This window comes from Geotrypetes seraphini, chromosome 3, assembly GCF_902459505.1.
Source record: "Geotrypetes seraphini chromosome 3, aGeoSer1.1, whole genome shotgun sequence".
Classification (NCBI taxonomy): Eukaryota; Metazoa; Chordata; class Amphibia; order Gymnophiona; family Dermophiidae; genus Geotrypetes; species Geotrypetes seraphini.
The window spans coordinates 164,343,035-164,365,458 of NC_047086.1; the positions used below are offsets into that span (position 1 = coordinate 164,343,035).

At 43.4% G+C, this 22,424-nt stretch overlaps 1 protein-coding gene across 9 annotated transcripts in view; it reads left to right on the plus strand.

The window, feature by feature from the left end:
• The window catches only part of PLEKHG1 (pleckstrin homology and RhoGEF domain containing G1), a 298,003-nt gene that overhangs the window by 52,351 nt on the left and 223,228 nt on the right, over nt 1–22,424 (plus strand). Inside the window, exon 3 of one of the 9 annotated variants that reach the window (XM_033937880.1) lies at nt 976–1,101. The exons of 7 other annotated variants lie outside the window; for them this stretch is intronic. Coding sequence is in view for 1 of the 2 variants with exons in the window: in XM_033937875.1 (XP_033793766.1) it covers nt 6,202–6,226 (25 nt within the window). In the remaining variant the exon portion in view is untranslated. Of the gene's footprint in view, nt 1–975; nt 1,102–6,025; nt 6,227–22,424 lie in introns of those variants that run through there. One more of the 9 variants, XM_033937875.1, reaches the window with a different exon arrangement.

A 22,424-nucleotide genomic window follows, 5' to 3' on the forward strand; every position in this document is an offset into this window, starting at 1 on the left:
GGAGGGAATGGGCATCCCTCCCACTGCTGGAGGGATGTTGGGAGGGTTGCTTGACTGCGGGGAGGGAGTGAGCATCTCACTTGCTGCCAGGGGGTGTCAGGAGAGGGTTGCTTGATGGCAGGAGGAGTGGGTAGAGGGGGTTGGTGGGGGGAGTTGCTTGGTGGCAGGAGAGAGTGGGTATTCTTCCCACTGCCATGGGGGGGGGGTCATGGGGGTTTGCTTAACGGCAGCAGCGGGAGGGAGTGGGCATCTGTCCTGCTGCCAGGGGGTAAAATTTTCTGGCAGGTTTGAGCTGTCAAGCCTTACTTTCCTGTCAGTGCCTGAGCCCATCAGCGCTCAGGCACTGTCCAAAAAGTAAGGCTAAGACAGCTCAGACCTGTTGGAAAATTTTGCTCACAAATGTAGGACATCGGGGTTAGGGATAGAGAATGACATGGAGACAAATTTTTCCCACAGGAACTCAATTTCCCCATCCCCGAAAATGTTGTTGCTTTCCCTCCCACTTGCAAGCTCTGCCTTAACTGCACAAGCCTCAAACTTTTATGATTTTAAAGCATTTGAGTCTTGTGCAGATGAGGACAGAGCTTGTAGGAATGGGGCAGGGACAGGAAAAGAACTCGCTGGGATGGAATGGGGAAAATGAGTTCCTGCGGGGATGTGGAGAAATTTGTCCCCGTGTCATTCTCTAGTTAGGGAAATCACTTGGCGATAATAGAGAATTGCCCAGAGGGCTCATATTAATGACCTCGTTGTAATACATTTACATGACAGAGTCAGAGACTGCTGGGATGCTCAGAAAAGACCACAGTAAACCATTTTGATAATCCACCACTAAAATACATGAACGCTAAGCTAGCTGGAATTGGTTTAGTGACCACGTTAAAGTTTTGAGAATCTTCCCCTTAGTTCATACAGAATGTTTTTTCTTCAGGGCCCTCTGTTCTTAAATTAACACTGGTATAACCTTTCATGCAGACCACCTGGAATCTTCCATTATGTTCCATCTGATTCCCCAGAGCTATGCTCAAAATTACAACATGCACTAGTACAAGAATGAAACATGTACTCGGTACAGTGATGAAAACAGATGAACATGTACAGGTAATGAGGATCTTGAGAGGAGAAAATGAAAAGCAGAAAGAAATAATCAGCAAACCGCAAAAGTAGATAATTAGTAAAAGGAATTCAGGATTTTGGCTCTAATGCAAAGTATTAACTCTCAGTCTAGAGATGGATAAAAATGCACAGTTGGTTTTCATTTTAGCATGCTTGGTTAATCTTGTGGCCATGGACCTAATGAATCCCATTTTTCTTTTATACACTCTAAGAAAATATGCATTCAATTTCAAGATTAACTCTCTCTTCTATTAAACTGTGCTAGCAGTTTTTAGCGCAGCGAACTGCATTGAATGGCCCACGCTGCTCCCGATGCTCATAGAGTTCCTATGAGTGTCGGGAGCAGTGCGGGCCATTCAGCGCGGCTCTCTGTGCGAAAAACTGCTAGCACAGAAGAGGGGGTAAATTAGTTGGAAGCACTTAGGTTCGGTCCAACATTCTTTTATTTTTGCTAGCTAACACACAACTTACACTGTCTTGGTAGTGGTGTGTTGGCTGAAAAATATCATTCAGATTTTCATTTCGGGTCTGCTAATATTTCGGTTTTACTGTGTGCTAACGCCAAAATAGCCTGCAGTAAAATGTAATTTAGTGTTCCTTCTTCCTAAAGGATGGGTGTCTGCTATATGAAGCTCCCGTAACCTATTGCCGGGTTCTTAGAGCACAAATAAAAGAACTGTCTTCTCATTCAAATTGGTAACCAAACTTCAGGATTGCAACCGTCACGTTTGAAAGTCACTCAGAGGTATAGAGTTCTTCAAGAAGAGAGTTGCGCCCTCTAGTGATGAACCAAAGTATATTTTTCAGTCGTTGCAACTTTATTAGTTCTGGTTATGCTCCAAGTTTGATTACAAAAGTAAATAAATAAATAAATGTCTTTACAGTCTTTCAAACACTTGTATGAAAATACTTTGTTTTTTCTTATCTTTACAAATCTTTTCAAATGAACATCGCAACTCTCTTCTTGAAGAACTCTATACCTCTGAGTGACTTTCAAACGTGACGGTTGCAATCCTGAAGTTTGGTTACCAATTTGAATGAGAAGACAGTTCTTTTATTTGAACTCTAATATTTTTCTGACTTCCACTAATATTTAACTATTAGTACCCCAGTGACATTATAAAGAAATTATTAGGGTTCTTAGAGCAGCCTGATAATACAGAGACCCTTTTACCAAGTTCCAATAAAAAGTGGCTCTTATAATTCTTGCGTGGGTTTCCCCCCCCCCCCCCCCCCCACACACGCTAAGGCAACAAATTTTGCTGCAGCCATAAATGGCCACTTTTCTTTTCTTTTTGTTTGAAAGGCCATATGCTAATGTTGCTATTAGCACCATTGCCTTTAATAAAAATTACCGGCACCCACATGGTAATCCTCTACTAACCAGTTATTTAGCACAGCTACGTTGCTGTACAGTGATTATTGCAGGAATGTGCTGATACGCATGCTCCCCCCCAAAAAAAAAAAAAAAAAATTTTTTATCACATGGATTAGCGTGTTAAAATGGTACTTACTGAAGGACATCTGAGCGTGTCCCGCAATATTCCATTTTAAGCTGCATTTAGATGCATGTTAGCACCTGACGCTGCTTAGCAAAGGATCCCATAGTTAGTTGTAGCATGGAGAGGGGTTGCCTTTCCAGCTTGATACTGGGGAGAGAGAGTGGTAAGGCAGCACTTTCTCATGTCAGCTTGCAGACTTTTACAGTCTTTCTAGCTGCTGACCTGGATATGCACTTTTTGTGGATGCATTTTTTTTATTTGTAGAGTCAGGTTAATGGAAAGAAAAGTTAAGCTGGAATACGTTGGCCATTTTATCTGCTTGGAGAGTCAAGGCCTGCGTGGAAAAAAAAAAAAATAGACCAGTAAACTCAAAAAATTAGTGCTTTTCTTGTGTGGTCCTGATTGTGAAATCAAGTTCCATAGAAAATTTTGCACCTTTGTTAATATTTTGTGGGTGAACCATGGGGTCCTTTTATCAAGCTGCGGTAGGGGTTTAACGCGCGTATTACCGCCTGCCACGCTAGCCGCTAACGCCTGCATTGAGCAGGCATTAGTTTTTTAAGCCTGCCGCAGGGGTTAGCGCATGATGAAATCTCTGACGCGCTAACTTCGCTAGCGCGGCTTGATAAAAGGACCCCCATGTCTTTATAACACACTTTTTATATATAATTTTTATTTATTGGGTTTTCAAAGTTAATAAAAATCTAAACAAGTAAAAGAACAAAAAGTGATAGGTGACTGCGATATATTTACACAGTATGCTCAAACCTATGCCTTTTTCGTGTGTGGTCCTGACTGTGATGTGAGATCAGCTTCCTTAGAAAATTTTGCATCTCTGTTAATATTTTGTGTGTTAACCATGTCTTTATAACACACTTTTTTTTTTTAAGAATACAGTGGTACCTTGGATTACGAGCATAATCCGTTCCAGGAGCATGCTCGTAATCCAAAATGCTCGTTTATCAAAGCGAGTTTCCCCATAGGAAATAATGGAAACTCGCTTTGATAGGTTCCCCCCCCCCCCCCCCCCCGAGGCCAGCAGCGCTGCTCTCCCCCATGAGAACCGGCATTGCTCCCCCCGACGGCCCCCCCGCAAACTGTCACCCTCCCCCTCACGATCCGCACCCCCCTGCTGCCATCGGGCACCCCCCCCGCCGCCATCGGGCACCCCCCCGCCGCGACCTGAGGTCCCCCAACCCACCCGAACCCTCTTCTTACTTTGCTGTAGCCTCCGCAGCGGCACCGGCATCAGCATGTCCTGTGCGTGGTGCCGGTGCCTGAAGATCTGCTTCCTGTGCTGAGCCTTGAGAGTTCACGTTCGACGTGAGAGTCACGTTCGACGTGAACTCTCAGGCCTTGAGCATGCGCACATGCTCAAGGCCCAGCACAGGAAGCAGATCTTCAGGCACCGGCACCACGCACAGGACATGCTGGTGCCGGTGCCGCTGCGGAGGCTACAGCAAAGTAAGAAGAGGGTTCGAGTGGGTTGGGGGGACCTCAGGTCGCGGCAGGGGGGTGCCCGATGGCGGCGGGGGGGTTCCGGATCGCGGTGGGGAGGGTGCCGGTTCGCAGAGGGAGGGCGCTCGCAAATCGAAGTGCGCTCGGTTTCCGAGGCGCCGATTTTGCGAATGTTTTGCTCGTCTTGCAAAACACTCGCAAACCGGTGCACTCGTAAACCGAGGTACCACTGTAGTTTTAAAGAGGCTCTGTTCATTTTGTTACAATGTATAGCCTGATAATGGCAAGAACACCTATAGTTTACACAGTATGTCTATCTCTAAACTGACAGCCCTGTTTCTACAACCCCTCAGAGATCTTTGGTGCTTGTTCCCTGCTTTCTTGATTCTAATAGTGTCCTTGTCTCCGTCAACTCTGTGAGGCTGCCACATGTGCCCACTTCATTTCTGTAAAGAAATAGTTCCTTTATATTACTTCCAAGTCTGCCCTTTCACCCTCATCCTATGACTCCTTGTCACAGAATTATTTTCCATCTTTGTTTTATACCCTGGAGGTATTTAAATGTCTCCCTCATCTCCACTATCCTGCTTTTTCTCTGGGGTATACATGTGTAGGTCTTTTGTCTCTGTATTTCCGAAAATATATCAATAAGGCATACAAGCTTAAATAATTGAAACAATGTTGTAACAGTAACAGCATACTGTTTACTTAAAGGCCAGCCTCCTATCGCTCTACAGCCACTAATGCCTGCTTTAAAGTCCAATTTCCGACCAATTTACAGAAACGAAACTAGCCATGCTCGGTTTTTTAATTCCTATAGCAATTGGTTCCATAGGCCATGCCCCACCCATCTGGCAACCTACCTAAGCCACCTAAATTCCAACTGATAAATCCACAGATAACAGGAAAGGTGCAGTGGCATCCCAGAATAGCAACTTCTGTGGGCCAAGGGCAAAAGTTCAAATTTACCTTGCTTGGATAGCAGGAGTCAGTACAGCTCTCGTAAGATATGGGTTACATGATCACATCTTTCCATTCGCATCTTTGATACCTGTCTTTTTGTCTCGGTTGTAACAGTCGGAGACGGTCTCTAATCCCATTAAAAGAAGAAAAAGCATTTTCATTCCTTTCTGTTGTTTGATTTAATAAGTATTGATTTCTTTTTAGCTTGTCATTCTGGAGAACCACAAAAATTGATTGCATGGTATATGAACCACCTTAATACACTTATTCAGCTTCTTAGGTTGTGCAGGTAGATTTGGAGGACAATTTTCAAAGCCATATCTATGAATAAACTAGTCCGTTACCCAAGAGAATGAGGTGGTTGGGGTTTGTTTTGTTTTTAGAACAAGTAATTTTTATATATGGGTGACAGCCTGAATGCTTGTTAGTTTGCTCACAGCTGGAAGATGTGGGGTAGGGAGAGATTTATATTAACATTTATATTTTTCGGCTATACCAAATAGCATATATTATTATTTGGCTGAATAGGAATAATGGACATTGAGCTTTAACATAACAAATAATAAATGAAGCAATGTGAAATCGAAAATCAAAGTGGTGTTTTCAGTAGGATTTAGCACAGTAGAGACCTGGATTATTCGTATTTAAATTACTATTCTGCCAAATACGAATGATATATTCAGGGCACTTTTCAGGGCCACATCGAATAGAATATGAATGTTCAGTATAGCCCTTCTTATGGACTTATTGATTTACCTCTTATTTTTAAATTTATTTTTATTGAAATGCAAGGTTATGCATGTACATATGAGCAATAAAAGATACAAAAAGTTTTTATTCTTCCCTCATCGGTATTGATTTGCTTTAAAACATTAGTGTTTTGCCAGGTTTTACCAGAATATATGCTATGGTAAAACAGAGGCAAGGCAAAACTGGCATTTACTGTCTTATTGTAGTTACTATCAGCCTGGAAGGAGAAGAAAATCCTCCGATGTTTTTGCAGAAACCAAGCACCTCTACTGGCAGTCTTACAATACTGGGCAGAGGTCTGAAGACCAAATTCCATGAGCGAAACGGCGTTCTTGTGGTATCTCAGTGTTCTAGGCAGCGTTCTCTGGAGGTGACCTAAGGAAGCCTTGATCCTGGGAATGGAGATTCTGGGATGGTCGGTAGAACAGCAGAGTCAGGTAATCAGCAGCCAGAGTGCTTGAAATAGCTACAAACAGAAAAGAGTATGTGGGTGATTCTATAAATGGTGCCTAAATCGGCCAGGGGATGCCTAGAAAAATGGCACCGGACGCGTGTCAATCGCATGTAGGTACCGTTTACAGAATTGTGCCTTTGTAAAAAAAAAAAATTAGGTGCCTGAAGTGTAGGCCATGGTTTTATAGGTGTACATTTCAGGTGCCTAACCCCCTCTTTTACAGAGGTGCGCTAAACTTTTTAGTGCGCACATGTTATCCTATGGACGTGTTAGCAGTTAGTGCATGTGTTAATTTAGTATGCGCTAAATCTGCGCTAAAATGCTTAACACGCCTTTGTAAAAGAGGGCCTAAGTTTTTGGAGAATTGCTCTTAGAAATGCCCACTTCACCCATAGAAACGCCCACTTAGGCGTTAGGCACCATGCAATATGCACCTATTGGCCAATTAATTTTTTTTTACCTATTATTGTGGCTATTAAGAGCATTTTGCCAATTAACCCCCCCCCCCTGTTTTACAAAACCACAAAAGCAGTTTTTAGCGCCAGCTGGCACACTGAATGCTCTGCGCTGCTCCTGACATTCATAGAGTTCCTATTAGCATCGGGAGCAGCGCAAAGCATTCAGCACGCCTGCCTGAGCTAAAAACTGATTTTGCAGTTTTGTAAAAGGGAGGCAAGTTAGGCACCCTATATAGAATCAGCCCTTTTGTGTGTAATTGAACTCTGAAAATATAGCTAAAAGTTAGTAGGTGTAAATGTGCACCTGAAATTTCTGTGATAATTTTCAAAGAGAAACACCCACACTTTTATAAAAATTAGCAAAGTTTCACATTTTTGCAGTTGTAAATACCCCCTCATCTATTACACATTGTCCTGGAATATCAGTCTGTATTTTTTTTAAATCTTTGGATTTCTGTATAAGTTTCTCAAGCAGTAGGTTTTCAACCCTCAGGAAATCTAGAATTTATATATATTTTTTCTTTTTGTGTGGAGACCTGCCAAAGCTGTGTTGGTAGGGATACGAGATTTTCTTTCTGTCGTCTTGAGGACTAAATGCAGAAAGTATCAGTGAGCAAGCCAAGAGGAATTCAATTTCTTCTCATTTCAGCTATTTGAAGCTCTGAGAAGAACCTTCTCTTGTAAACTATTCCCTGTCTTTGTTCGGTCCGAGCACAAAGGTTTCTATGGAGTTTTGGCCAGCCAGCTGGCTGTTAACCTGCTAAAGTTTGTTAGTTCTGAGCTAATGTTCCTCTTAAGCGAGTTAGGAAAATTCAGCTGTCTTGAACAGTGCACACTTAGAATTAGAAAAACATTTTTTTAATTTCATTAAAAATTATTAAAGCCTCGGCTAAATGTGGTAATGCTGCAGTTAAGCTGCTGAAGAAAGGCTCTGCCCAGCCAAGCATGGAACTCTGAGAAACTCATTTATTTTGTGTAAATAAAGGATAATCCTTTTCCACCAGAAAAAGGTGACTTTTGAAGTAAATACTTAAAAAAAAAACAAGCAAATGCAGAGGTCAGTATCATTTATCAAATACAAATTAAGTGGACTTTGCTATAAATGACTGCACCTCATTCCCTGAGGTGAGAGTCTATTCTAAAATGACATCTGAGCACCAGATTCTATTACAGAATCCAAAATTGGTGTATCTTACATTTATTGTAGTTACTATCAGTCCAAAATAATCATTCAAAGTAGTACTTAAAAGCCTGAAAAGAGAAGAAAAACCTCAGAGATTTTGCAGAAACCAAGCACCTCTACCTTTTAAGAATGTTATAATATTCAAGAAAGACAAGTGATATATTTTTTTCATAAAATTACTTTCACAGAACTGTGTAAAGACAGTGGGAGTCTAAGAGCCCTGAAGAAACGGTACACTACCATGAAACGTTGGCTATAAACAAGACGCCACTTAAACCCTATAACGCAGTTATTAGTTTTGCTATTCAACATCTGTCCCACACTAAAATGAGCCTAGTGGCAATTGGTTATTCTACACGAAAGTTTTTTTTCAGCCAATGATGTGGATGGAGGCGGTTTGAGCATTTATGCTCTACCAGAACCAACCTGAGGCTTTTTCTTCCGTTTGAATAAAAACTCTTAGCCTAATAAGTGGAGCAATTTTATGCATCCATAGTTGCAGCAGCCATAGAGCTGGCATAACTGTGTGTTCACACCACTTAACAGTACTCAGTAAATTATGCTTCCAGAGTTTTGGAGAATTCAATTTAAGATCTTGGTATTAGTGTACAAAGTCCTGCATCAAACTCTACCGAAAGTAGTGGCTTCTTTATTGGAGTCCTATGTGCCACCATTCTCTCTGAAATCTCTGTCTAATCAATTATTGGTTGTGCCGCCTTTACGATCTATAGTTAAAACAACAAGTTGTTTTCGTCTTTTTGGCGGATCCTCAACTATGGAACATTCTCCGTGATACTGTTCATCAAAACATAAGAACATCCTTACTGGATCAGACCAATGGTCCATCTAGCCCAGTGTCCCGTCTTCATGGAGGCCAATCCAAGTCGCAAGTATCTGGCAAAAACCTAAATAGTAGCAGTATTCCATGCTACCGTCCAATGTCTATCTCAACAGCAGACTATGGACTTTTCCTCCAGGAACTTGTTCAAGCCTTTTTTTAAACCAGCTACATTAACTGCTTTTCCCATATCCTCTGACAACGCATTCCAGAGATCGCCTCCTTTTTACTTTTTTATATTTGAAGGCTTATTATTTGTGATGGGGAATTGTTTTTATCAGTTCATGTAAGATTGATTTTTTTAAATCTTTTTAAAGTTATGTACATTTGACTGTACTGAGAAATTGAAAGTGCGTTAATTTTGGATTGTTAGTTTGTGTGATTTTATTATGAATGTCGTTTTTTGTAACCTGCATAGATATGGGACATGCGGGACATAAATGTTTTAAATAAATAAAATGCCCATGCCCCTCCTATGCTTAGCTAATGCAAATGCATCCCTTGCATTTATTGGCTCTGCCACTTATGTGCAAAACTTACAAAATAGTGCTTAGGTACCCTGTTAGCATTTTTGCAAGTAACTGCTCTCTTACACTCATAAGTAGTATAAATTCTGTAATTTTGTGCGTTCAAGAGGCATGCAAAGGCAGATGCACAGTTATAGAATCACCACCAGAAAAAGTCTATTGAGAATACGGTAGTAACTCTGATAGGAAGGAATATTTCCTCCTCAGGGGTTCAGATCCTGGTGGATTGAGGCCTGTTTGATAAAATTGTTTGTAGTTTCACATAGGCACTGAGGACAAATTATAGGTGGATACAATCTATTTTTGATTTACTATAGAGTACGGTGTCATCGCCCCCCCCCCCCCCCTGTAATATTAAATTAGGGAAGACATGTTAAACGACACTGATGTATAGTAACCACTCCAAAAAAAAGTGTTTGGCTCTTAGTGTATGTGAGGAAGTGGGTACTACATGGATGTTTCCCATAGGATCTCTCTGTCACTGAGTGAGCCACCTTTAGTGTAGGTGGAGTTACAGTTGCTGAGTCAGAGGGACAGGGCTTAGGCAGGGAGGTACTTAAATGCCCAGAGGTAGAACAGGTCAGGGAGGCCCTGAGTCAAGAAGCCTTCAGGGAGCAGTCCTGAGAGAGGACCTCCCAGCAACTGATACAGACAGAGCGAAAGAAACGGCTACAGGATCTGAAAGAAGTGCCAGGGAAGATAAGTTGGCAGGGTCCAGTAGTTTCCCTGGGGTGGGAAATTGAGTTTAATTCTCAGCCTCCAGGAGTTGATTATATACCGTATTTTTTGCTCCATAAGATGCACCTGACCATAAGACGCACCCTAGATTTAGAGGAGGAAAACAAGAAAAAAAATATTCTGCATCCTGTTCCCCCCCTCCCTGCCAGGCTCTGTACGCTGTCCCAGCCTACCACTAGACCACCCCAGAGTAGGGACAGGGTACAGAGCCTGGCAGGGAGGAGGGACAGGGTACAGAATGTTTTTTTTCTTGTTTTCCTCCTCTAAATCCAGTACATTTTAAAACACCTGCCCGTGTCTTTTGTTATCTACATATACTCTAAGGCAAGGTGTCCTCCTGTTTGCCTGTCTGTTCAATAATCATCTTCCATATTTTATTCACTTTTTCTAGAGTCAAAATAAAACAAATGAAAAATATCCACCTCCAATAGCATTAGATTTACTCACTGTCATACACAGAAATTCATGCTGCCGGCCTGTGCATGTGTCAGTGAGGGCATTAGCTGCATCAGCCCAGACAGACAGTAAGAGCGGCTGCGCTGAATGTTTTTTAATGAAGTGAATGGGAGACGGACCCTGGGTACAAAGGCGCTCACAGAGAGCTACATTCATACATGAGCACTGTAAGAACTGCTCCCATCCTCCAGCTCTGGTTTCCTACTGGAGATCCCCCGCAACAAGTCTCGCCCTCTTTTGAAGCAGCTTCGTGTTTCCGACACATGCAGGACGCTTGTGAGGGGAGAGAAGTTGTGTCCAATGTGGTCAGGGGACCAAAGAAGGAGGTTGTGGGATTTGGTGGTAGCGAGCTCAGGCACTGGTTTGACGGTAGGAGGAGGAGAGGGGGAGGATGTTTTAAAAAGGTACGGGTGGGTGTAAAAATTTGTATCTTTGTTGCATAAGACGCACTGACATTTCCACCCACTTTTGGGTGGAAAAAAGTGCATCTTATGGAGCGAAAAATGTGGTAATCTTGGTCTCACAATGTCTTTGTGCACTAGCTAGCTCTTCAGATCAGATACCTGGACCAGGATCTACACAACAAAGTTTTTTATGAGCTGGGTGCAGGCCTGGGTCAGACTTGCCTCAGTAGACCAAGGTATAATTTTTCCTGGTGTCCAATTACTTCACACTGACTTTTACTTAATTGAAAAGAAATCAAGCTAAGGCTGATGAAAAATTGATTACTTGAAAATCTGAGTTGTTCCAAACTTTAAAAACTATTTACAAGAGTCTCTCAAAGCCTTTCTTCAGACACATTTCCAGTATACAATCACTTTGGGAACCCAGAGAGGGATTGATTAATCTCTTCACAACAAAACCTTTTGTACCTGTCATGAGCCACTCCATGTCCCATCTTATCCCTCAGCCTAAGGCCACTTCTTCCCCCAAGCTGAAACCCTAAGTCTGGTCTTTGCTATAAACATTCACAATCATTCTCCCTTTACCAACCGAGATCAATGTCCACACAGTATTTCTGTCTCCTCCGGGCCAACAATCTTGTAATGTAAAGTCCAGATGAGCTGCTTTGGGTCTCACTCTTGTTCCTCAACCCAGGACCACTTCACTGCCAAGCCGAACACACCACAGTATTGCATTCTGGCAATTCCACTTGGATCTTTACCCCCACAGGCTATTGCCACTTCAAGGAGTCTCCCTCAGTACTTGGGCTTTCTGTGAGGTCCTGCAGACAGCTGCATGCCATGTTGCACAGCAGAGTAACAGAAAAAAAATCTTATTGTTATTGCAGTGATGAGTGGCATGCAGCTGGGAGCTCAATCACCACAAGAGAAGCAGGCTGGTGGGTGTTTGGATTGCTGCTGCTGTGTCTCTGAGACATGACAAACCCAGATGCTTGGGTCATGGGGCTGTGGAGGAAGTAGCAGCAGCACAAGTGGACAGCCAGGAGGTAGAGTTAAGAGCTGGACCTGTGCGGTCCTGGCCCGGGGTAGGGGAGGGAGGAAGGGAGAGAGGGCATCCTTAGGGGAGGTCTTCCAGGGAGCTTTCAGCAGAGCAAGGGATTGATAGGCTGACTTGTTTACAGGAATGTTGTTGCCAGTCATGAAATTTTAAAGCTATCGTATCACAGGGCAGTCAGAGACACCTGTCTGGAAGCTGCTATAGCTCAATGAGTAAAAGCCCTGAGCCCATCTTCCAGAGGTTGTGGGTTTAAATCCCAACCAGCTCCCCCCAGCACATATTTTAATTGTGGCATTCTATCTTGCTGGTGCACCTTGATGATCTCACAATGAGGTCACCATTATGTAGCTGCAAACCTCCATTTGCAATGAAGTAAAAGCCATGCTAAGGTCTACTACCGGCAGTTGCACTGGCTGCTGATGGAAGCATGCATAAAGTTTAAATTCGCTTGCCTCTCTTTCAAAGTACTATATGGACTAGCCCCCAAATACATATCGGACCTTTTCTGCTTCTGTACCAACAAACGCAAGAGAAGCACACATTCAAACTTCGATTCCCCTCCAGTTAGAGGTTGCAAACTGAAAAAACACCACAAACACCTTCTCTCTCACCGGGCGGCCCTATGGGGTAAAGACCTAGAGCAATTGCTCTCGCCCACTACTTACGAAGAATTTAGGCAGCGTCTGAAAACATACCTGTTCCTGAAATATCTAGACAACTGACCTGTTCTCCCCCTTACTCTCCCCTTGCTCACTCACTCTTTCCGCTCTCAAGTCCAATTACTCTGTACCTTCTCTAATCTTTTGTAAACCGCATAGAACTTCATGGTATTGCGGTATATAAACTGTTATTATTATATTATTATTATTTTTAACATTTTGGAAACTAATCTCTTTGAAACTTTGCTTATAAACCGAGTCAAGCTTTCTCAGAATGATGACCCGGTATATAAAGCTAAGCTTTAGTTTAGTTTAACCTTTTGCAAATGAAGTTATATATGCAATCTATATATTTTTGTCATGTGCTTTATTTGCTGAATCCACCTGTTTCAAGAATGACCTTGGAGCAGTCTTTAGAGAGAAAAAAAGGGTAGCTTTTTAGCAAGAAGCACAAAGCTGTTTTTTTCATGTGCTGTGTTTCAGTTAATGGAGCTTTTCCTTTAATTAGCAAATACCATTACTGTTTGCCCAGAAAATAGAAAGTTTTGCAAGCAATATCTTTGTATTGATGTGCCCTGTTTATGTGGTGGCTTATTAAAAGTATTTTGTTCTTAATAAAGCAAAAATAAAAGCACAGAGAGCTATTTAGCAGATCCCATTAAGGATGTCTAAACTGTGCCTAAGTTCCATCCATAGAACTCAGGTCTATCTGAAGCCTAAACTATGCTCAAAAGTAGATTTCCTTACATTGCCTATAAGACCTAGTTTTACAATTGCTATGTAGCTTGCTAGCTCACTCTGTAGCACACTGGTTAAACCTAAAGCCTTCTACCCTGATGTTCCTGGTTCGAACCCCACTCACTCTAACAGAAGAGAAATAAATAAAAGGATTAAACAAATAAAATAAAAATAGTATGCTGCTAGCATATCACAATTATAATGAAAAACAGCATAAAATTGCCATTCTAATAATGTCAGAATAATAAAACATTATGGGGCTCATAATAATAATAATAAAAAAAATGTCTAAAAAGTGGCCTAAATGGGGTACTTGGATGATCAAAAAGCCTGATTGTCCAAGTACCCATAATCAAAGCTGGTTTTAGACGTATCTAAAACCAGCTTAGGCCTTTCCCCTGCCTCTAAATGCACAGAGAGAAAAGAGGCATTTTTAGAGGAGGGGAAAGGGCGGGAGGTGGGCCGACCTAGACCTAGGCATGCAGCAGGTATAACCAAAACTTTAGGCAGGTTGCCTAGTCGGCACTTAAATGTTTGACTTAGACCAAGTCAAAACAGGTATAAGTGCCGAAAAGGGGCCACTGAGCTGATCGTGGCTGCTGCGATCAGCTCAGCGGCCCCAACAACCTGCCTACCCCCTACAGCAATGATCGTGGCAGGAGAAATGGCTCATCTCCCCTGCCACGATCCACCCTTCCCCCCTTCCCCCCCCCGACAACGATCAGAGCAGGAGGGAGCCCAAGCCCATGTGCGTAAGGCCCCGCCCACAGGCTGGGCCTAAGCCTACTGAGCCTATTCCATTTGGCCCAGGCGTCTCAGGCCTCACCTGTGGGCAGGATTTGAGCCGACTGGGCCAATCAGGTCCTAAGGCCAGCCATTCAACGGATGGCTGGCCTGTCGGACGAACAGGCTTGGCACCCGTCCGTCCGATCAACATTTTTGAAGGTACAGGGAAGGGGGGTGAGGGTGGGGGGGGGGTCGGTGGGGGGTTGCAGGTTGGCGGGGGGGGGGGTGATTGGGGGTTCGTGGAGCCATTGTGTCGAGGGCAGGAGGGCTTGGGCTCCCTCCTGCCCGATCCTGTCGGGGAGTTCGGAGGTGCTGTGGGGCAGGAAGATTGGGCTCCCTCCTGCCCCAATAGTTTCGGGGAGGTCGGGGGTGCCACTGGGCAAGAGGGCCTGGGCTCCCTCTTGCCACGATCTTCATTGGGGGTTCAGCGGTAACACGGGGCAGGAGGGTTTGGGCTCCCTCCTGCCCCGATAGTGTCGGGGAGGTCAGGGGTGCCACGGGGCAAGAGGGCTTGGGCTCCCTCTTGCCCCGAATGTAGAAACATAGAAACATAGAAAAAAGCACCAGAAAAGGGCTATAGCCCACCAAGTCTGCCCATTCCAAGTATCCCCTCCCCTGAATTTACTCCCTTAAAGATCCCACGTGAGTATCCCATTTTCTCTTAAAATCCGTCACGCTGCTGGCCTTTATCACCTGGAGTGGGAGTCTGTTCCAATGATCCACTACTCTTTCGGTGAAGAAGTACTTCCTGGAGTCGCCATGAAACTTCCCTCCCCTGATTTTCAGCGGATGCCCTCTGGTGGTCGAGGGTCCCATGAGCAATTTTTTTAACCTTTCTTCATACTTGAGATCCTTGAGCCCCAAGACCATCCTGGTGGCCGTTCGCTGAACCGACTCGATCCTCAGCACGTCCTTTCGGTAGTGTGGTCTCCAAAACTGAACACAGTACTCCAAGTGAGGCCTCACCATGGCTCTGTACAACGGCATCATAACTTCAGGTCTCCTGCTGACGAAACCTCTGCGGATACACCCCATCATTTGTCTTGCCCTGGAGGAAGCCGTCTCCACTTGATTGGCAACCTTCATGTCCTCATTAATGATCACCCCTAGGTCGCGTTCCGCCGTGGTCCTAACCAAGGTCTCACCATTTAGTACATAAGTTCTACGCGGGTTTCTCTTACCCAGGTGCATCATCTTGCATTTTTTAACTTTGAAGCCTAGCTGCCAAGTAGTTGACCATTGTTCCAGCAACAGTAGGTCGTGTGTCATATTATCAGGTAGTATTCTCAGAATGGGAAAAGGTGACCAGCGGCGTGCCCCAGGGCTCGGTTCTTGGTCCCATTTTGTTCAATATTTTTATAAATGACCTGGAAGATGGAACATCTTGTAATATAATCAAGTTTGCGGATGATACAAAACTATGTCGGGCGGTTGGCTCTCAAAGGGACTGTGAGGATCTTCAGAAAGATCTAAATCAGCTGGAAACGTGGGCAATAAAGTGGCAGATGAATTTTAACATAGACAAATGTAAGGTGATGCATCTGGGAAAGAAAAACAAAGAACATGAATACAAGATGTCGGGGTGACATTAGCCAAATGCGAACAAGAAAGGGATTTGGGGGTGCTGATAGACAGAACCCTAAAGCCATCGGCTCAATGTGCGGCGGCGGCGAAGAAAGCAAATAGGATGTTAGGCATGATTAAGAAGGGGATCACGAGTAGGTCGGAAGATGTTATAATGCCACTTTACAGAACAATGGTCAGACCACACTTAGAATACTGTGTCCAACACTGGTCTCCATACCTTAAGAAGGATAAAATTCTGTTGGAAAGGGTACAGAGGAGAGCCACGAAATTAGTCAAAGGCATGGAGAATTTAAGCTACACGGAACGCCTCGGAAAACTGGGACTGTTCACCCTCGAAAAGAGAAGACTGCGTGGGGATCTAATAGAGACTTTTAAAATATTAAAGGGATTTGATCAAATTGACCAGGAAGCAGCATTACTGACATTTTCAGATGTGACGCGGACAAGAGGTCATAGACTAAAACTGAATGGCAGCAGGTTCAGGACAGATGTCAGAAAGTTCTGTTTCACACAGAGAGTGGTGGGTGCTTGGAATGCTCTCCCGGAGGAGGTGGTGGCAGAAAATACTGTGCTGGGTTTCAAACGCAAGTTGGATGCACACCTTCTTGCAGATCATATTGAGGGATACGGGAAATCCGGGTCTCCAAAAAGGAGCACCTAAATGGGCCTCCGCGTGTGCGGATCACCGGACTAGATGGACCTCGATCTGATCCGGTGAAGGCATTTCTTATGTTCTTATGTAATAAGCTTTTGCCTACTATGTTGCAAAGTTTGGCGGCGTCGGCGAACAGTGATACCCTTCCTCTAAGTCCTTGCATCATATCTCTTATGAATAAGTTAAATAGAATCAGGCCCAGGACCGAGTCCTGCGGCACTCCACTGATCACGTCCGATGCTTCGGATGGGGTACCGTTCACCACCACCTTCTGAAGTCTACCGCTCAGCCAATCCCCAACCCATGTAGTTAGAGTGTCTCCTAATCCTATCGATTTCAGCTTGTTCAGTAATGTAGTCAGGGAGTCGGGGTGCCGCGGGCCAGGAGGGCTTGGGCTCCCTCCTGTCCAGATCGTTGTAGGGGGGGGGGGGATTCTGTAACCGGTGTTGTTTTTGACAGACACCGGTTACAGAATCCAACTGTTAGGTGAAGGACTGGCTCTTCCTTCACCTAAAAGCTCTTGTTTTGGGCATTTGGGAGTTAGGCTTTTTTTAGGTTGATTATATGGTGTAAGTTTAGACGTAGTGGTGGTCTGGGTGTTTAAACAGCTGAACGTAGAAGCAGGCCATTATCAAAAAAGCCCCTCCTTTTGGACATTTTTTTTTATAATGGACATTTTCCCTGCTTCTACTTTCAACGTTTAAGACCTTAGGCCAAAAGGGGACTTAGACGGGTTTTTTTGTTATGCCCATCCACAACATTAAGGACATTGTTTGGATGTCAAACTCTCACCTACAACCTGATTCTCTAAGGGATGCTTAAAATTTAGACGTCTACACAGTGCTGAGCATGATTCTACAAAGGATGCCTATCTTAGACGTCTAATCCGCACTTAACTTTAGATGCGTTTTGCAGAATCAGGGCCTTCCTGTATAACAAAAGTATCAGCACCATAAGCTTGCTGAAAAACCCAGGGTTTAGCCAGCTCCTGAACCAGCTTCGGATCCTCAAATACCCTGGTGCCCTTTTAATTTCTGCAGCTAAATGGTTCCCAAGATCCAGTGCAAAACAACAAAAAGCATCAACCCACATTACCTTCAAATTGATCAGCAAATGAAAGGGAACTGCCAACTCCCTCTTCTGAGAAAAAAAGTGGCAAACGATTACACACCTGTGTTGCACTCAGCCATATTCTATAAATGGCACCCTATTTAGGCATCTCTAGGTGCCTTAATTGCAGCTGCTTAGTGATGCCTAAGATTGGGATCTGCACTGTACTTAATTTTTTAATTGGCTTAATTAGTGTGATAATTGACCTTGCCAGTTTTCATCCAATCAAAAAAAGTAAAAATTAAGCAATTTAAGAGTTTGGCACCGAACTCTTAGGAAGCCTAATGATGCCTAAGTGGAGGTGCCATCCATCACCTTTGGACGCCTAACGATATCTATAGTATGTTAAAAAGTAGGTATGGTTATGGACGTAGAATATGCATGGTTGACTTAGACATTGTTAGTTCTCCGCCATAGGCACCGCCAAATTAGGCAAGTGAAAAGCTGGCCTAATGGAGTGCAGTGCCTATGACTAAGATCCTTAGTGAGGCCTAAGTCTGCTTAGGCTCCACAAGGCGTGATTCTGTAAATGATGCCATTTTTTTGATTGGCAATTGCACCAAATGGAGACATTTATAGAATCTGGCCTCCAAATTACTTGAGTGCACTTTCCCCAACTCTCTTAAACTGCATCTTATTTCTCATCCTTACCTCTGAAGCTGTGGTTTCCAAACCTTTCCAGGGGTAACCCCCAGCCAGTCAAGCTTTCAGGGTATCTTCTGAAACTCAGCAAAATGTGTATGCATGGTATAGTCATCAACTGGTTCTTTGTAAAACTACAAAAAGGCGGTATACAAGTCCCAATCCCTGTCAAAAACAGGTCTTATGAAGTTTGGAAAAGCGACCAGAGATCCCAGAGCTTGGAGTCCTCATGCGGTATCCCACAAGGCTCCCCGCTCTCACCTTCCCTATTCAATATCTACCTTAGGGCAGTGGGAAAAAGCCTTCCCTTCCCTCATACTCACCTCTTCTCCTACGCAGATGACATATTCATGCTCTGCGCAGCCAAAGAATCATTAGATGACACATTGCACCTCAAAGTCTACTGTCAAAAACCTGAGTGTGTGGGCCCAGACCAACTTCCTTAAGATAAACAAACAAAAGATTAGAGTACTCTGGTTCGAAGACTATAGTCTACTACCTTGCAAGGAACTGTTGCTATCTACAGATGAGGTACTCACAATAATGAACTCCTCTAAGGTGCTAGGAGTTACCCTAGACTTCTCTCTATACTTCAAGAGCCAGATCATATCCCTGGCAAAGGGGTTCTCCTTCAGACTAAGACAATTAAGATCGATCAGATCAGTTCTGACCCATAACAGCTTTAGGAGGGTGGCACAAGGTGTCCTGCTACCCTTCCTAGACTACTGCAACTCCCTGTACTACGAAATTACAGAAAGAGAACAGAAGTGGCTGCAACTGTTCTAAAATGCAGCGGCAAGACTGATTTTCTGATCCAACCGCTTTGAGAGGGTTAGTCCTTTACTGCTAAAACTACACTGGTTACCTGTCAAAAAATGAATTCATTTCAAGCTAGCTTGTGTGATTCATAAGGCCATCTACAGAGAAAGTTCCAGCGGACTAGTGACTTGTATTCCAGTCTCACGACACTTTCCTCAATTCAACGAATACGTCAGAAAAAGCTGTTTAAATCCACCCCTGAGTTCCTTGGACCATACGTCTGGAACAGTCTACCAACTCGTCTGTGGCAAATTCCCACTCACTGTCTTTTCAGGAAAAGACTAAAAACATCTTTTACCCCTGTAGTTACATACACTATCCGTGGTCTAACACTTCCCATTTATTACTCTCTTCATCCATGAACTATCTATGTTGAATCTGCTCACTTTTAATTTAGAATCATGAATGTAGTCCTTCTTGCTGTAAGCTGCAACAATTCTCTGTCAAAAATTTCGGGATATAAGAAGCTGTATTGTATCCACAATAGTTATTCACAGGGGAGATTTGCATGCATTTCTGCACTAACTTGCAAGTCTCTCATGAATTATCATTGTGGATATCCTGAAAGCCTGACTGGCTGGAAGTTCCCCCCAGGACAAGTTTGAGAACTACTGCTTTAGAGGAACAATCCCAGTACAGAAAACTGAAACAATAAATGGGAGAGTTCTCTTCGCAAAGAAGCCATGAGTCATAGTAATAAAAAAATAAAAAAACCACTAACATTGATCTTGACAAAAGAGGCAAAACTGAGCAGCATTTCCTGGTAGCAGGTGCTCATAACAGTGGATTAGATCACATCCTAAAACTAAGAACCTGATTAAGTCTTCTTTTTTTTTTTCCTTTTTGCAAGATAAAGGCCTAGTTAACGATTGAAGTCATTTTTTTTTAAATTCAGGTTTTTGTTGAATCTAAACATGTGAGTAGTAAATCTGGAATGCAGCTAAAGTAAAGATTCTTAACAGTGGAGTACCAAGGGTGAAGCATTGGCGATCTGCACCAGATGCAGACTCTAAGGAGGTGCTTCCTAGTTCCCTTGGCTGTAGATGTCGCTATGGGGTGGCATATGTTCACAAATAACTACCCCCCCCTTGCCATTCCAGTTTCAATGGGCTGCATCCGGAGTGCTTCCTTCTCCCCGTGCGTTCTGGTATCTCTTCTCCCCCACCCGCTTAATCCTGTGGGCCACCGGCAGCATCAGAAATGAAGAGCTGCTTTGGTCAGCCCTGGAAGTGTTTCCTCTTTCAGTGTCCTGCCTAGGCAGACACAGAAAATTGTCTCTCATGAGGTGGGACACAATAGAAGAAGCGCTTCCAGGGCCGGCCAAAGTAGCTTGTTTTCATTGCTGATGCTGCCAGTGGCCCACAAGAATAATGGAGGATAGTAGCAGGGAGGGACCAGACCAGGCAAAAGGCAAGAATGCGGGACCATGTTGGGAGGCATATGGGAAGGAAAGGAGAAAGGCCTGAATGCAAGGAAAGGGGTAGTGTGACAGAAAGGACAGAATATGGGTTGGGGAGCACAGTTGAAGGGGGTAGGGAATAGAGGGAGGGAGGGAGAGTTGGAGTACCATGAGGAAGGAGTAGGGGAGAGGGAAAGAGATGCTAGCCCTTGGGTGGGATGGGGAAGAGGATGAGAATGAGCAGTGAAAGGGAAGAGAAAGAAAGAAGCTGTATATGGAGAGGAACAAGGACCAGAGGGAAGATGCTAGACATGGGAGGGATGAGGACAAGGGGAGGTAGACAGAAACACAGACACGGGGAGAGGCTGTACAGGAAAGATAGGAATGCAGAGGGAATGATGGTGGACATGGAAAGAGAAAAAAATAACAAATGAACAGAAGATGAATGGTACTTGGAGATTGGAAAGGGAAAAGAAAGAGGTCAGATCCTGGATGGAAGGGGCATAGAATGAAGGCAGATGCCAAATGGAAGGAAGGGGGAGGACAGTCAGAGGATGGAAAGGAAAGAGAAGGCAGACAGCATGGAAGGGAGGCAGAAACAATATGAAGAGGAAGAGAGGGCAAACAGTGGATGAAAAAGGCAGAGAAAGATAGCAGATGCTGGATGGAAGGAAGAGAGTGAAGAGAATATGAAGAAAACAGAAACTAGAGATGACAAAGGTACCATAAGACCATAAAAACATAAGAATTGCCAAACTGGGACAGACCGAAGATCCATCAAGCCTAGTATCCTGTTTCCAACAGTGGCCAACCCAGGTCCCAAGTACCTAGCTAGATTCCAAGTAGCAAAACAGATTCTATGCTGCTTATCCTAGGAATAAGCAGTGGATTCCCCCAAGCCATCTCAATAATGGCCTATGGACTTCTCTTTTAGGAAATTACTGGTAGCCAAATCTATTTTAAACCCTGCTAAGTTAACTGATTTCATCACATTCTCTGGCAATAAATTCCAGAGTTTAATTACACGTTGTGTGAAGAAATATTTTTTCCGGTTTGTTTTAAATCTACTACTTATTAGCTTCATCACATGTCCCCTAGTCCTAGTATTTTTGGAAAGAGTGAACAAGTGATTCACATCTACTCTTTCCATTCCACTCATTATTTTATAGATCTCTATCGTATCACCCTTGAGCCATCTCTTCTCCAAGCTGAAGAACCCTAGCTGCTTTAGCCTTTCCTCTAAGGGAAGTTGTCCCATCCTTTTTATTATTTTTTGTTGCCCTTCTGTGTACCTTTTCTAATTTCGCTATATCTTTTTTGAGATATGGTAACCAGAACTGCACACAGTATTCGAGATGTGGCTGTACCATAGGTCAATACAAGGGCATTATAACATTTTCATCTTTGTTTTCAATTCTTTTCCTGATAATTCCTCATTCTATTTGCTTTCTTCATAGCTGCCACACATTGAGCTGAGGGTTTCAATGTATCCTCAACAATGACACCTAGATCCTGTTCCTGGGCAGTGATTCCTAACACAGAACCCAGCATCACATAGCTATAATTCGGGTTCCTCTTTCCCAAATACATCACTTTCCACTTGCTCACATTAAATGCCATCTGCCATTTTGATGCCTAGTCTTACAGTCTCACAAGGTCCTCTTGCAATTTTTCACAATCCTCTTGCGATTTAACAACTTTGAGCAACTTTGTATCATCAGCAAATTTAATTATCTCACTAGTTATTCCCATCTCTAGATCATTGATACATTTGTTTAAAAAACCAGTGGTTTCAAGTTTAATAAGTATTTGATTAATCGCCTATCTTGAATGCTAAGCAATTTACAGTATAAAATAGTAATATAAAGTTAAAAATTACAAAGGCATGGAAAAGGCAGACAAACAGACATGTAGTCCCAGCACAGACCCGTGGGGAGCCCCACTATTTATCTCACAAAAATACCTCTCTTGTTTAAACTCTTCAGTGTTTTAAAGATAGGAACAGTGATAAGTACTCTTCTGTTAGACTTGTCTCAGACAATCTTATACTTTTAAAGAATATTTTATAAGAGGAAGGGCCTCAGATCCCCGTGCGTTGTCACTAAGTTAATTCAACAACCGCACT